The sequence below is a fragment of the Dromiciops gliroides genome, chromosome 2, assembly GCF_019393635.1.
Source record: "Dromiciops gliroides isolate mDroGli1 chromosome 2, mDroGli1.pri, whole genome shotgun sequence".
In the NCBI taxonomy this organism is placed as follows: Eukaryota; Metazoa; Chordata; class Mammalia; order Microbiotheria; family Microbiotheriidae; genus Dromiciops; species Dromiciops gliroides.
The window spans coordinates 217,735,121-217,751,006 of NC_057862.1; the positions used below are offsets into that span (position 1 = coordinate 217,735,121).

Below are 15,886 nucleotides of genomic sequence, written 5' to 3' on the forward strand. Positions count from 1 at the left end.
AACTTCATTCTGACTTTAAATTTTATCATACATGTAAATAATTAAATTTATAAATGCTGTAGTAACAATATAATAGTCTACAAGCAATTTTTAATGTATTGATACCATTTCATCCTAATGATATAATTAATATGAAGCAATTATTTCATCAGCAGAATCAATAGAATTCTTAATGCTTTGTGTTTAAAAATCCTTACTAAAAATAAACTCACATGATAACACAAAAGAAATAAACAAATTTGTGATAGATTATTTATTTTAAAATGTAGTAAACTAAAAATGTACAGTATTCTTAAGATATTTAATAAGAACAATTTTACATAGTTTTTTCTTTTAAGAAATAACATTTCCACATAGAATAAATGCATAAACTCTTAATAAAAATACAGTTTGAAAAGCAGATTTTAGAATTCTAATTCTTTAATACACTTACTGGCTTTTCTAAGAACATTAAATACCAATTATACTTTTTAAAAATCCTTTCAGATAGTTTGTAAACATTACAGAGAAACACCTACCATCTATCTACGAAGGCCAAGTCTTTTCTTCAACAGTTCCTACATGTGCTTACAGCCAACATTTCATAAAAATTCTGTATTAGAAAAATTTTATTATGTACTTTAATGTTAAATTTCCTAATCCTCCAATTCTCTTCCCATCAGCACAGGGTATGTTATTAAGCTTCGTGTAATAAAATATCTGTACTAATATTATGATCTCTGCCTCTTCCTAAGAGCATATTTGGTAGGAGTAGCAATCAAAGCATGGCAAAGTGCTGTTTTAACTGTTTAATTAAATGTTGTGTATCAATATGATCTGGAAATGCTGCTTCAGACTTCTGTGCGGCCACATAGCTTCTCTGCAGGTCTCCGATCTGTAAGATATAAACGAGACACTCATGTACACATCAAAAATGTACAGGAAATGCATATGATATGGACACAGGATCAGAGGACTTAGGGTTGGATCTAATCTAACCCCTCATTTTACAACTGAGGCCCAGCAAATTAAGTGACTTGCCCCTTATTACCACAGAGAACCTGGATACAAACTCATGTTTCTGGACAACAAATCCAGTGTTGTTATCACTAAACCAAAAATACTGGATCAATTGACTCTAATTATTTTAGTTTTAGCATCAGACAGCTTTTTAAATTATTTTTAAAGATTTTTCTCATCTAAAGTATTGTGTTGTTAAATATGAGCAGCCCACTTAGAAATTAATCTAGTTACTGAGGGCTGGGGAGGTGGGAGAGGGTAGGCCATACAATTATGAGCTGAATAGCACATGTAGAATTAGAAGCATCAAAAAAACCAAAAACGCCTATAATATACCTCATATAAAGACATACTTTTGATTAAGGATGGGGAAACAAAAATAAAGAGCTTATTCAAAACTGATGTATTTTGTACCCTATTAACCGTCTTAAAGAAAATAATATTTAGATAAATGATTTAAACTCTTAAAAAATGAGGTTTTTAGATTTTAACATTTACAGGGAACAGATAATGATTTTGTTTTAAAATCTGGTCCTAAAGAGACACAAAGAGGAAAATTGAAAGGATCTGTATTTCTCTATTTCTGTAACAAAGAACTGAACAGACTTTGTTGAGATTCAATCAGTGATTAAAGGAAATTTAATTATTTCAATTCTAGTTATTTTTCTAGTTAGAATACTGCTCTCTTACCAGCACGCAGCATTTTGCCATAAAAAATCTTTCATATGCATGTAATTGGATTAAGATACAATAACGTGGGGGGCAGCTAGGTAGCTCAGTGGATAAAGCACCGGCCCTGGATTCAGGAGTACCTGAGTTCAAATTCGGCCTCAGACACTTACTAGCTGTGTGACCTTGGGCAAGTCCCTTAACTCCCATTGCCCCGCAAAAAAAAAAAAAAGATACAATAACGTGCCTAAGAAGACACACTGCATTTATGCCTAATATATTTTTTAAAATAAATTTTTATTCTTCTGTTTTTTACATCATTATAGTTTTCCCTAGTATCCCTTCCTTCCCAGACAGCCAATCCTGTATAATCATTTTTTTTTAAACAGAAGTAAACTGTAGTAAACAGAAAGCAGGCTTCAGCATAAGGAAGACCTGATTCTAGTGCAAACTCTGACACAGACTGGTTGTGTGACCTTGCACACAGCACTTAACCTCTCAGTGTCCAAGGCAAATTCAAGCAGTTGATTATCCAAATTGATCAAGAAGGTTTTTGCACTGGGAGTTTCCTATACTAAAGAAATCATAGGTCTATAGCAATCTTATTCTTAAAAACAGAATTATGAGTAAAAAGATAGCTTCTTCATGATGACTGTTCTATCTAGAACATGCTTTGGATAAAAGGTTAAATTTAGGTATACACTTGGTAGATTTTTCTCTAACAAAGGAGCTAGGGGAACTAAGTTATCTAGTGCCACAAAGCCAGTACTGTCAGGGTCTGGATTTGAACTCAGGTTATCCTGACACTCTATGTAGTCTCTCTATGCATTACTGCATATTGCTTCTCAACTAAATAATCTCTTTAACCTAGATATTAAGAAAAATTATGATATTCAAGCAGGCAAATGGGATTTTAGCTAGAAGGGATCGATTTGTCCAAAATCAGATGGGCCTTGCATAGCAGGGACAAAGATTTGAACCTAAGTCTTTTGAATCCACATTCAGTATTCTAATATACCATACAGTCTTGATATGGTATTTATTGAAGAAATAAGGATTTCCTTATCTAGCTATACTTTTATTTTAACCAATGAAGAAGAAAATAGAACCACTAAAGGATTAGTACAGTTGGGCATACCTTATCAGAGAGTGCTGCAAAATTAAAATGAGGCTCATACATATGGGGTGCTAAAGATGAAGCGGTTTGCAACAGGGCTCTTGCCTAGGATAAAAGAGAAACATACATGCACAAGAGAGTTAACGAACCATAAACGAGATATTTTGTTGAATGTTCTCTAAGAAAATTTGAACCTTTAATTATATTATTAATAAAAGCAACTGGGGTGAAACATAAATATTTCATAAGAACCAATGAGAAAAAGTTGCTATCATATTTAAAGATTTAAAGGCAGAACAACAGTTTTCATTGTCTTACTCAAAATGTGATCTTAAGAGTACAAATTTTATAAAAGGAAAAAAAAGCCTTCATATATTTTGGGTTTTGCTGTTGGTTAAATTTTTTTTTTTTTGCTACCTGTTCTCTAAGGTAAAGAAAGGGCTATAGTAATCTTCAAAACCCCATGTACTAAGCTGAATAAGAGAGAAATACAAGCTGGAAGCATATATCCATCATAGTGCTGATGTCTTACTCAACCCTGCTGGCTATCTTTCCGAGAGAGAAGGGAATTGAAGCTGACAGGATATCTGATCTCTGAAGTGCTCAAACAGCAAAATGCTCATCCCTTCCTGTCCCCTAAAGGTCCAAAGGAACATATATAATAGAGAGAACTGAGATGTATGTACAAGCATCTTCCAGACCCCAAACACAGCAATTCAAATATTGTAGCTTAAATGCTCAGGCAGACATTAAACCTGCTGTAGCATATATTTTGTCAGGGATGAGAGAAGGACAATAAATATGTAAATCAAACAATATCATTCCCTGACCCTGAGATAATATTTAAATTATGGGGGAAAACCTACTTATATTATATGACACTTTAAGGTATTCAAAGAGCTTTATCAATCAATGACAAGCATTTATCAATCACCTATTACATATGCCAACTACTGGACACTGGGAAAGCACAAAGAATAAAATAATCACTACAGTTATCCCTTCCCCATCATGGTTTTGATATACTGCAGGTTGGCATAAGAAATTAACAGAGAATTTGGGGGGAGCTTTGCAGAAGCTGCAGACACGTCAAGGCCAGCAAACGACACAGAGCCTGTGACCAAATGCTTAACCCAAATTTTACAATAAAGCATTGTAAACATTCCATAAAAGAAAAAGAAAGCATTCAGACTTCTCTGGTACAAAGAGAGGGCCAAAAATTTTATGCAGATTTTCCAGATCATGAAGGCACCACGTCCCTAACCCATGATGTGGAAGGGATGACTATACTTTTTTTTTTGTGAGGCAATTGGAGTTAAGTGACTTGCCCAGGGTCACACAGCTAGTGTCAAGTGTCTGAGGCCAGATTTGAACTCAGGTACTCCTGACTCCAGGGCCGGTACTCTATCCACTACACCACGTAGCTGCCCAGGGATGACTATACTTTGAGGAAGCTTCTATTCTAATGGCGAGTCAGCAAAAAGAGTGTGTATACATATCTATACACATTTATAAATGTATATATACACATATGTACATGTGCAGAATAAATATATAAAAAGAATCAATATGAATAGTGGTTCACCACAAGGCAGTTAAAAAGAGAGGGCTCTACCATCTGGAGGGAACAGGAAAGGTCTCATGTAGAGGTAATGTCTGAGTTGTATCTTGAAGGAAACTGAAACTCTGTGATGCTGAGGTAAAAAGAAAATGCATTTTAGGCACCAGGGACATCCAGAGCAAGGGCAAAGAGATGAGAGCTAAAGTGCTGTGTATAAGGAACAGAGAGACCAGAGCAGCTAAAATAGAGAGCACAGGAGAGGGGAGGAATGTCCAAAGAGGCTGGAGAGATATGACTGGGGGCAGGATGTAAAAGGCTTTAAAAGCTCAACAGAAGAGAGTATACACACAATAGGAAGCCAGTAGAATTTACTGAGTAGGACACTGACACAATAAGATCTAGGATGAAGGAAAATCACTTCAGCAGCACTGTATTAATAAGAAAGAATGGAATGGAGAGAAAACTGTGGAAGAGACCAGTTAGAGGTTGCTGCCATAATCTAAGGGAGAAGTGAAGGGGTTTGCAAAGTAAGAGAGCTTGTGGAGGTAGAAGCATTCATCACAATTTGGCAATTGATTGTGCATATGTGGGGAAGAAGAATGAAGGTTCCAGTAAAATAGACCTGGGAGAATGGGAAAATGACGGTACCTTCAACAGAAACAGGGAAGTTTGGGAAAAGGTTGGGTAGGAGAGAGTTGGAGAATGAGTTCTTTTCTTGAATATGTTTAAATCTGAGGTATTTCTGGGACATCCGTTTTGCAATGTCCAATAGGCAATTGGTAATGCTAGACTGAAGCTCAGGGAAGGGATTGGGACTAGATGTATAGATATGAACCATCTTCATAGGGAAGATAATTAAGCTCATAGGAGCCCAGTAGAGAACCTTAAGGAATACCCACAGTTATGGGTCTTGATATAGATGATGGGCTGAGAAAGGAAGGAAAAATATAGCATAATAGTTTCAGTTGATAGTAGGGTCTAGTGAAAGTTTTTATGAATCGAGGAAACTTGGGCATGTGAAGGAAGCAGATAGGGAGAGACTGAAGATTAGAGGCAGGGTTTTCCTGAGGTTGCAAATTTCTGCTGAAGGCAGGAGAGGATGGGATCAGGAGCACATAGAGGCCTAAGTCTTGGCAAGGAGAAGGGGCCTCTCACTGTCAAGAGACTGGGATAAGGGAGATCACGGTCGGGGTAAATATCGAGGGGATCTACAATAAAGATAAAGGGGGAAGGAGCTCACATCCAGTGGCCTCCATTTTCTCAGCAAAGTCAGAGATGAGGTCTCCAACAGAGAGGGAGGGGAAGGTGTGGGAGGTTAGATGTGTGTGCCCTTGGGAAATCACTTAATGTCTCAGTGTCCCAGGGAACTCTCTTTTTTTTTTCTTTTTTCTTTTTTTCTTTTGGTGAGGCAATTGGGGTTAAGTGACTTGCCCAGGGTCACACAGCTAGTAAGTATTAAGTGTCTGAGGCCGGATTTGAACTCAGCTCCTCCTGACTCCAGGGCTGGTACTCTATCCACCGTGTCACCTAGCTGCCCCACCAGGGAACTCTCAAAGACTATAAACTGCAAAACAGTTGCTGATTGGCATTAGTAGCCACAAGAAGTTCCCTAAGCCAATGAACTCAAAAGGTTTAGTCAAAAAAAGGTTTCATCAGTAAGAATCAATCTTACTAATTTTGGGGGATTATGTCATTCTAATGGGAGAAGACAATACATAAAAGGAAGTTGAAGGGGGGAAAAGAGAGAAGGTAGCAGCTCAGGACTATGGCAGAAGAAGACTAGGGAGTAAGGAGTGGCATCTAGAGAGGAGTGAAGACATGGCTGGCATTAATGACAGAAAGTTCACAGGGTAACTTTTTTGTTTCCTATGACCCCTTTCTCTGATTGGCTGGCTTCTGCCAGAACCTCTATTTTGAGGAGAGTTCCTCAGCCAATACAATGCTTCTGTCAGGGTGTGATACTGATGACCTACCTCACCCCACTTAAGAGTAATTACCTTTGTTAGGTAGACTTGACTGAATAAATCAGAACCAAGTGTGAACATGGCTTCCATGTGTGAAAACAGAAGAATTTGGGGCTGGAAGCAGAGAGGAAGGAATCAAGTCATAAAGAACCATGCCAAGAACCAGCCATCCCACAGCAACCAGCTAAAGGAGAAAGAGAAGGCAGGCCTGAGTTGTCCTAGCAGAAAAGGGAGAAACTGAGGGAGGCCATTAGCTCTGCAGGCATCTCAACGAAAAAGACCCGGGCTGATACCACCAGAGGTCCTAACTACTCAAGGACTGAGGAAGTCCTGAAAATAGACCCACTCTTTCTCCAACTTCCCCCTAGGCTACTATCTATCCATAGACATCCTAATTTAAACTGCTGTTTCATGGCCCAAACATTTCTAGTAACCTGAATTTTGCCTCAACCACAAAGAGGCAAGGGGTTAATTAGAGCTGAATATAAATGTAAATTTAGGCAGAGAGCCCAATTTCAGCCTAAATGTTTACTTAATTTACTTAAGTAGGGGCTCAAAGAGACTATGATAGAACTCATAACCATGCATTTAAAATGAACTTCCTAAAACTACATAGGAGGAAACCATGTGGATCTTAGGGGCCATTATATCGCTCCTAGGCTTCAAATGAGCTAATTATTATTATAATGGTTACACTACAAAATTAATACAGATAAAAACATTTTGTAGAAAAACATATTTTAACAGTTAATTTTTCACAAAATGTAGTGGACAGTATAGTAACTGTGCTTCATGATAAAAGAAATTTAAGTAACATATGTTTCTTAAAAAATTAATAATAAAGATTTACTTTCACCTTAAGGAAAAAGTATTCCCAAGAGAAACTAAAACCAAGTCAGCAAACAATTGAAAAGATGCTGGTACACAAAGTACAGGTGGACACCAGAGTTTGATTTGAACATTTGTTCCCATGGTAAATGCCAGCAAGCGTTGCATTAAGCCTAGTAAGCATTTTTCTTAAGAGGTCAAATGATTCATGGATGTCATAACACTTATCAGATTCATATGCCATTTCAAGCTATGTACTAATTTCTGTTCCTAACATGCATTACTAACTCACAGTCTGAGTTGCATATTTTAACTTTTTTTTAAGTACACTAAGTCATTTTAAAGATGATGCAGTGTGCCTTCTTTGTGAATTCACCAACCTGTTCAACGTGGCCCTTTCGCATCTCCAGCACAGCCAGGTTATTGTAAGCTTCTGCATGGTTGTTATTGTTGACCAGGGCCAATCTGAAACACTGATAGGCCAAATTCAGATCTCCTATTCCCTACAAAACAAAGCATCTTATTTTTCTTCGGGAAAAATAGAGATTTTCTCCTACTGTTATTTTCTCTTCCTTTCTCATAAAAGACTTAGTGACAACAGTGACATTTCAGTAGTCCCACAGGAACTTTTAAATTTGTAGTGGATAGAATCAGAGGGTCTGGATTCCAATCCTGGCTCTCTTACTTACTTTCTGTCTGCCCTGGGGCTCTCAGTTTCCTCATATGTCAAATAAAGCTGATTTCTAAGATGTTCCCAGATGCATCCCACTCTAAATGGATGTGATCATTCTATCTTCCAGACTCCCATAGTTTACTGTTTCTAACTTATGCAGTTTATTACATTGTGCTTTGTGTGTGTACCTATCTCACTGACTGCACTGGGTATTTTATGTTCCTTGTCCTTATTAATTTTTGTATCCCTTCAGTGCCTGGCAGTTTTTTGCATATAGTCAGTTCTTAATAAGGATTTGCTGAATTGAACTGTCATGATGATTAGGAACCTCTAATCTTTCAGCCAGAAACACAAATACCCTGGGTTTTAGAACAGCTGGGAATGTGCTCATCTTAAGCATTTTATGGTAAAATGGTCACATCTGAAATACATACCACAGCTATGTGTCCCAAGTTATACCAGACATCAGCTGTCTCTTCCTCGTTTTCAGACAAAGAAAGGGCACGTTCAAATGAGGTCAGAGTCATATCATACTGCTGGGCATAGAAGCAACAGAGGCCCAGATTGTTAAAAAGCTGGCAATTATAAACACCCATCTGCAAGAGTCGCCTGTGTGAAGAAACAAAAATCTTAGAAGATAATGTCATAATTTGCTTCGAACGCAACATTAGATTTTAAAATTTTAAAAAAAATTAGAAATGACTACATTATATGATTGTTCTTCCTTCCAAAGAACATAAAAAAATTTATCCTTTGTAATTGCATTCATTATTCATGGGAAATATGTCTAAAAGTCAAATCAGGAAAAAAAAATCTAACCCTTTCAGAGTTTTTTCTTTTTATATTAACAAAATAAAAATAATTTAAAATGAAATAATCTTCACAGCCAAATACAGCCAATGAATGTTAACTTTTTACAGTTCAGTTTTGGTATATGATGGGAAATTTCAGGCCCCTTTTATTGATTCCTCTTTATTATGGGGACTATGTTCATGCAACATATGTGCACCACTGATGCAGCTTTCTTCCCTGCCCTTGCAAGGGATAGATGGAATTTTAAGGGCACAAGTACACAGGGGATGCCACCACTCAGGCACAGAAAGCACTAAGTAAGAGCTGCTGAGTTAGGAAAATAAACAAGAGGCTGCCGAGAGGAACGGTTGACCAAACTGCCAAAGCTGTGCCTAGGGAGTGTGGGCATATGACACTAGGCTCAGACTGGAGTAAGGGAGCTGTGTGCCTGACTGCTGGAGCAACACTGACCCAAGAGGCAGGGGAGTGGCCCAGATGAAATGCTGCACCAGTCCCAGGACCTGGGATTCTGCTTGAGATTTAGGGGCCTCGCTAACTGGTGTATGCGTTTTGAGGGACTGTTTGCTGAACCTCCAAACACAGTGCCCTCAGCACAATGCTTGGTATATAGTAGGTGCTTAATAAAAGCTTGCTGACATGACTTGATTCTAGATCAGGATACAAAGGTTACTGCAAGGGGCTTTCTAAATTGCTTTTTGAGGGGCTCATATACAAGTCCTTTCTTCTCTCCTTACTGTCTTAGGTACATTTGTTTTATATTTAATGACTCTGATAGCCTGAATGCTTGTAAGGGAGCAGAGGGCCTTTTGATAAACTAAAACCAGATTTTTATCTTCCTAGGAGAGATATTGGATGGGGACACAAGCTATCAAGGTTATTATTAGAGAGAGAACCCCAAGACTGAACCCAGTCTCCTGAGTTAGAAGTTGGGATCCATTTAAAACAGGGGTCAGATTCAAAATGTGCCTCTAGATTTTGACTTGTGTTGTCTTTTTTTTCTGTTACTTGTTTTTTGTTGGATGTCTGTGACTGGCTAGATCATGGTGGTTATGAAGACCAGGTCATAAGTCTGGTCTCTGTCATTCAGTCAGCATTTCTGTGTTCCAGCACCAAAGACCAATACCATCTGGCAATTGTATGCCATGGGTCTCCAGAGGAATCGGGCAAGGGGGTCTGAAAGGGAAAGAAAAGATCTACCTTCACTGACACATGCCCTACTAGAAGGAAAATATTCTGATCAAATCTAATATAAAACAAACCTGTAAAATCGTAGAGCTATTTCAGGTTGGTCAGAATAAAAATGGTTGCTTCCAATGCATGCGATAGCTTCCACATGTGTATTATCTTGCTTTAAAACGTCTTTGTAGTATTCAGAAGCTGATGAGATATTATTCATTGCCTATTCTCCATCAAAACAAAAATCAATTTAATGCTACTTTTATTTTTACATGGTTTCACATACACACACACGCACACACACACACACACACACACACACACACACCCCTATGTGATTTCATGAGAGGAGTGAGCCCCTGAAGAGGGAACTCTCCTAATTTTGGACCACCAACTATTTTGCATTTCATAATCTTTGAGAGCTTGCGGGAGCAGCTCAACAATAGTTAAAGCCAGTATGTGTCAGAAGTGGGAACTAATATGGATATCACTGTTCTCTTCCAGTTGAAAAACTTTTCTCCCATGTAACATCTTATCCCCAAATACTGGTGACCACCCCCTTCTCCCAAACATTCTCTGCTCTCTGTAGTTTTCTGATATTGCTAACTCCTGCTTCTCTCTCAAAGCACTTTCCTTTTCTGGGTCTTCATCCTTGTCTTACCCTCTATAGGTAGGTATACATTCTTTTTCTACCACCTCTCTCACTTATCCCATCAGCTCCCATGCATTCAAGTATCACCTCTGTGCCAATGACTTGCAGAAGGTAGGAGGATAAGCATAAAAATAACTGTAAGTCCAGGTAAAACGTTAGGAGTAATTTGAAGACAGAGTAAATTCTTAGAACATCCTTATGAAACCAGTTATTTTTCACATTTCTTCTTCTTCTTTTTTGCAGGGCAATGGGGGTTAAGTGACTTGCCCAGGGTCACACAGCTAGTAAGTGTCAAGTGTCTGAGGCCGGATTTGAACTCAGGTACTCCTGGATCCAGGGCCAGTGCTTTATCCACTGTGCCACCTAGCTGCCCCCTTCACATTTCTTCTTAAAGCCAATACACTTTTTAAGGCTCACTTATCAAACTTCACCATAAAACCCAGAAGGAAAAACTCCAATTTCTTAAGCCTCAATTTTTAAACTATTCTCCCCTCTTACAGCACCCTTTCCATAATATTGGGAATTTCTCCTAACGCTAGGGAGGAATCTTTTGACTCTATACTCATAGCTTTGTGAATTTAGCTCTGATTTCTTCCATCTATCTGGATATTTACATTTCATTGGGTAAAGCTGCAATATCACATTTTGCTGATAGCAAACACCATCTAACATGTGGTATACTTAAGCCTGAAAATTGGCTAAAGAAAAAGCTTTAAACTTCTGAAAAAGTTAATTTTACCACTTCTATAAATCTGACATTCTAAAATATTAATTTTTATAAAATTAGGGCTACCCATGTATTTTCACAGTAATCACATAAAATTAATCTCAATAACTCATTTTAATATATTAAGTAAATTAAATAGCAAGTTTTATGAAACCTTTTGTGTGCAGGTTTAATTTTTCCCTCAAGTTCATAAACATTTGACTTAAGAAAACTAAAATTAATATCACCTAAATGGTTTTACAAAGGTTATTTTTGAGCCATTCAATAAACTATAATTCCATTTTTAATTCATTGAAAATACTATGTAAATAGAAAGCAAGCTACAAAATGAGTTGAAGAAGACTTCTGACTTGTAACCCTTTTGATTAAAAAATAAACAGTCAGAAGAAAGGTCAGTTTCGCCAATGGAAGAATACTTGCTTCAAGAAAAAACAGTAACCACAACAGAAGACATTTAATGAGATAAATCATTCCCAACACTAACTGGTATACAAAAGGAACAATAAACAATATGGAATACTGAAATATTATTTTAAAATAGGTAAACAACAAACAATGGAAAGATAATTTTTTTAAAAAAAGAATACATGACTATGATGAACAAATGTTAATGCCTCCAGAGAAAAAGACCATGTTGTCATGTAGAACAAAAGTCCCCAAAGACTTTGTAAGTAGTAACCTCCAAGTAACAAACTCTACTAATTAACTCTAAGTCTAATATTCCATAACAAGGAAAGGACTACATTAGAAACCACATTTTGTGGTATGGAGCTTAGTTGGGAGAAATATCACATTCAGTCACTTTGTTCATAGTACCTGAGTATCAGGTACATTCCAATTCCATTCCTTCGTTCTGCCACCTCCCTCATGGAATGTGCTTGACTTCTTCACTTACTGGAATCCTATCTAGCCAGTCATTCATTCATTCAGTCAATCAATAAACATTTCTTAAGGACCTACTAAGTGCCAGGCACTGTGCTAAGGATACAAAAAGGCAAAAGCTCCTGCCCTCAAGGAGCTTACAATCTAATGGGGGAGAAAACATGCAAACAAATATAATCAAAGCAAGGCAGGATAAATAGGAAACAATTAAAAGATGGAAAGCACTGAAAGGCTTTTTGAATTTTTTTTTTTTTGGAAAAAGGCTTTTTAAAGAGGGGTTAAAGAAGGCTTTCTTTGAAAATGGGATTTTAGCTGGGACTTCAAGGAAGTCAGGGAGCTCAGTCGTCAGAGTGGAGGAGGGGGAGCATTCCAGGCACAGGGGAGAGCCAGAGAGAATTCCCAGAGCTGAGAGATGAAGATCTAGTTCTTGACCAGCTGGGAGGCCAGTGCCATCAGATCAAAGAGTACCTTTGGGGAAGTAAGATGTAAGAAGACTGGAAAGCTAGGAGGGGGCTGGGTTATGAAGGGATTTAAATGCCAAACAGGGCGTTTTTTAATTTGCTCCTGGAGGCAACAGAGTCCACTGGAGTTTACTAAGTGGGTACTGGAGGGGCAGGAGTGACAGTCAGACTTGGGTTTTAGGAAAATCATTTAGTGGAGGTCAAATCCTAGCTTAAATGCTAACTTGTCCGGGAAGCCTAACCTAGAGAAATTCACACTGGTTTTTCTATATCCCGACCTTCCCATATTGTTCCTTTGTTACCTAGATCCTGCTGTGTATTGTTAGTTACCTTTTTGCACATATGTCCTTTCTCCCTATCTAGATTGTAAACTTCTTGAAGGCATGACCCTTGAATTATACCATTTTTATCTCCTGCAGCATCTAGAACATGGTCTTATAACACTGGTTTGAAATGCAAATTTGGGTCACTAAGCATCTAGAGAAAGGGATGGCAAAGTACCCTCCAGAAAAAAGGCACTGTCCAACTTCCTGGCCAAATACATGGCAAAGAAAAACAAGCTTTTCCCACAGCAGTGGTCAGAACCCAAGGATGCATCAGGTGATTTCTGGCTCCAGCAGATCAAATGCTATTCCTTACATCATTCCAGATTGCTACCCGAGTTCCAAAAACCATAGGGGAGAGGACAATCATAAATTTAAAGGATCATAAAATTATATATTTGATTTTGGAAAGGACCTCAGAAGTCACCTATGCCAACCCCATTATATTGATGAGAAAATCAAGTCTAGAGAAGTTAAGGGACTTGCCCAGGTCCATGAAACTAGTAAATGGAAGTCAAGAGGAACCATTATGAGTATCCTAGATGCACTAAAAGTGCAGCATAAAGATTAAAGGACTGGTTTTGTATTGTAATCATTGTGATAGATTAATCTTTGTCAAATTTTTTAAATGGGTATTACTTATTTAGTACAGTTTCAGGTCTTGAGGCAGAGTTTAAGATCATGAAAAAGGTTAGGGTCACAGATCAGGTACACAGTGTATACCCAATAAATTTTGTTTCATTTGTTTTCTGTGATTATGAAAATTTTAGGCCAAACCTTGTTTTTAAACTATACCTAACCCTTTAAAAGGATTTAAAACAAGATTGATGATCTAAATCTTATTTCAGCTACAACAGTTTTTTTCAACAATGGATTCAAATCTAAAATAATCAGCCATAAATATAATCATTTTTGGCATAGCTAGCATTTAACAACAATGACAACAACAATAATAAAAGCATTTATATGGAGCTTGTTTCAGGCTATTCACTGGATGGTCAAATACTGAAGCTGAAGTTTAAATAATCTGGCTACATAATGAGAAGACGGCACTCTGTGGTTGGGAAAGATTGAAGAAAAAAGGAAAAAGGGATGGCAGAGGATGAGATGGATAGATAAGTGTTATTGAAACAATGAAAATAAACTTGGACAGACTGAAAGAGGTAGTGGAGGCTAGAAAGACCTGGTGTGTATGGTCCATGGGGTCAATGGAATCATGACGAGTTGGACATGACTGAACAACAACAACTTTTGCAACTTTAAGGTTTGCATAGAACTTCACAAATGTTATCTCATTTTATCTTCAATGGGAGGTAGGTACTATTATTCAGTTTTACAGATGATAAAAGTAGCTATTAAGTGTCTGAAGTGGGATCTGGACTCAGGTCTTTCTGTCTCCAAGTCCAGCATTCTCCCCACTGTACCACTTAGCTACATGAGAAAACCTGTTTTCACTAGTAAAAAAACACTGTTAGTTCAAGCAAACTGAAAATACTGTTTCTTTGCCTCAAAGAACAACTGGACTTTTCAGCCCTTCTAAAAATGGAACAGCTGCTTCCACATAAACAACAAACTCAATAAGCCTTTATTAAGTAGGTGAAAAGGCATTGCATTAGGTGCTAAAAGAAATACACAGATAATTAAGACACAGTCCCTATCCTTAAGGAGCCTATAGCTGAACAGGTGAGGTAAGACATACATGTTGTCTCACCTGACAGAATTCAAACTCCTTGAGAGGAGGGCCTATTTCATTTCATTTCTGCCTTTGGATCCCTAGCACAGTACATGTGACATTGTAAACACAATAATAAATGCTTGTTGACTGAGTAGAGCTTTAGCAGAGATGTAAAAATTAACTTGACTAAATAAACACATAAACGCATTTCCCCCCTACCTCAGGAGGGGACAGATATAAATTCTAGGTCTCTTGAAACTCTATTAGAGTGTTCTTCTCCTTTTCCCCTCTCCCATAAGCACTACCATCATCTTCATAGCCTCCCCCTCCTAAAGGAGACTTTAGGAGCTTTGAGGGCAATAGTTATATAGACACCCTTTCTTATAAAACTACTTTTTAAAGACTCTTTACCTCATATATCCTGGCAATTCCACAAAGAAGGGTCACTTCTCCTGGAAATTTATCTAAGCCTTGTTTGAAAAGATTTAAAGCTGTGACAGGCTGATCCAAGGAGATATAAACCTAAAAAAGATCAAGATACATTTCATCACATCACAAAAATATTTATTTTCCTATGTGTTGTTGCTGATAAAAAGTAGAATTCTAGAATATGAGTGAAAAATGTTCAGGAATGCACAGTGATACCTTTCATTATCTATCTGCAATTTAACCTCTACACTTCCACATAATAAATTCTGAGTAAAAATCTTTTTAATTCTTCCACACTTTAAGTTAACAGCACATAAAAGAGATAAATTAACTTTCACATACTTATAAAAAAACCTTTAAAATGGAGAACATAATTTGTAGCATACAAATTTAGGACTACAGTTTTCACTTTGAAATTTCTATGCTTCAAACATTATTTTTCAAAAAACTGATTTCATTGCTATGGTTACTCTTTCTGCTGCTATGCATCACAGTCTTTCCATGTCTTATAAGGAAGGCTTCAAAAGGTCATAAATTTAAAGCTGAAAGCTTTTTAAAGATCATCCTACTTTACATATGCACACTGAGGCCCAGATAAAGGTGAAAAGAATTTGCCCAAAGTCACAGTACCAGAGCTGGAATATGAACCTAAATTCTCACACTTAGAGAAAAATGATTTGCCCAGGCACACTCAGTCAGAGGGGGGTACTTGAACTCAGATCTTCCTGCTTCCAATACCTTACTATCCATTATGCCATGGCTAGCTTTTCTGGTCCATACTACACAACAGAAATTTTGTTTCATTTATTTCTTTTGTGGTAAAGAACTAACCATCCATTCTTTTACAACATTTCCTTTTCAACTACAATATAAACTATATTTTTTTAAAGGCTCTTTAAAATATAGCAAAAAGACCCAAGCCTCATGAAAGCCAAGA

General features: G+C 37.3%; 1 protein-coding gene across 4 annotated transcripts in view; it reads right to left on the bottom strand.

Annotated features, from left to right (window-relative positions):
* Window positions 1-271: 271 nt before the first annotated feature.
* Window positions 272-15,886, bottom strand: part of TTC8 (tetratricopeptide repeat domain 8) — a 48,580-nt gene continuing 32,965 nt past the window's right edge. For 2 of the 4 annotated variants that reach the window (XM_043990246.1, XM_043990245.1), the window contains 6 exons: window positions 14,932-15,042; window positions 9,884-10,023; window positions 8,246-8,420; window positions 7,519-7,641; window positions 2,807-2,890; window positions 273-874 (listed from right to left, as the gene is read on the bottom strand). In XM_043990246.1, the coding sequence (XP_043846181.1) occupies window positions 758-874; window positions 2,807-2,890; window positions 7,519-7,641; window positions 8,246-8,420; window positions 9,884-10,023; window positions 14,932-15,042 (750 nt within the window). In that variant the 3' untranslated portion in view covers window positions 273-757. Of the gene's footprint in view, window positions 875-2,806; window positions 2,891-7,518; window positions 7,642-8,245; window positions 8,421-9,883; window positions 10,024-14,931; window positions 15,043-15,886 lie in introns of all 4 variants that reach the window. The other 2 variants (XM_043990243.1, XM_043990244.1) reach the window with 2 other exon arrangements.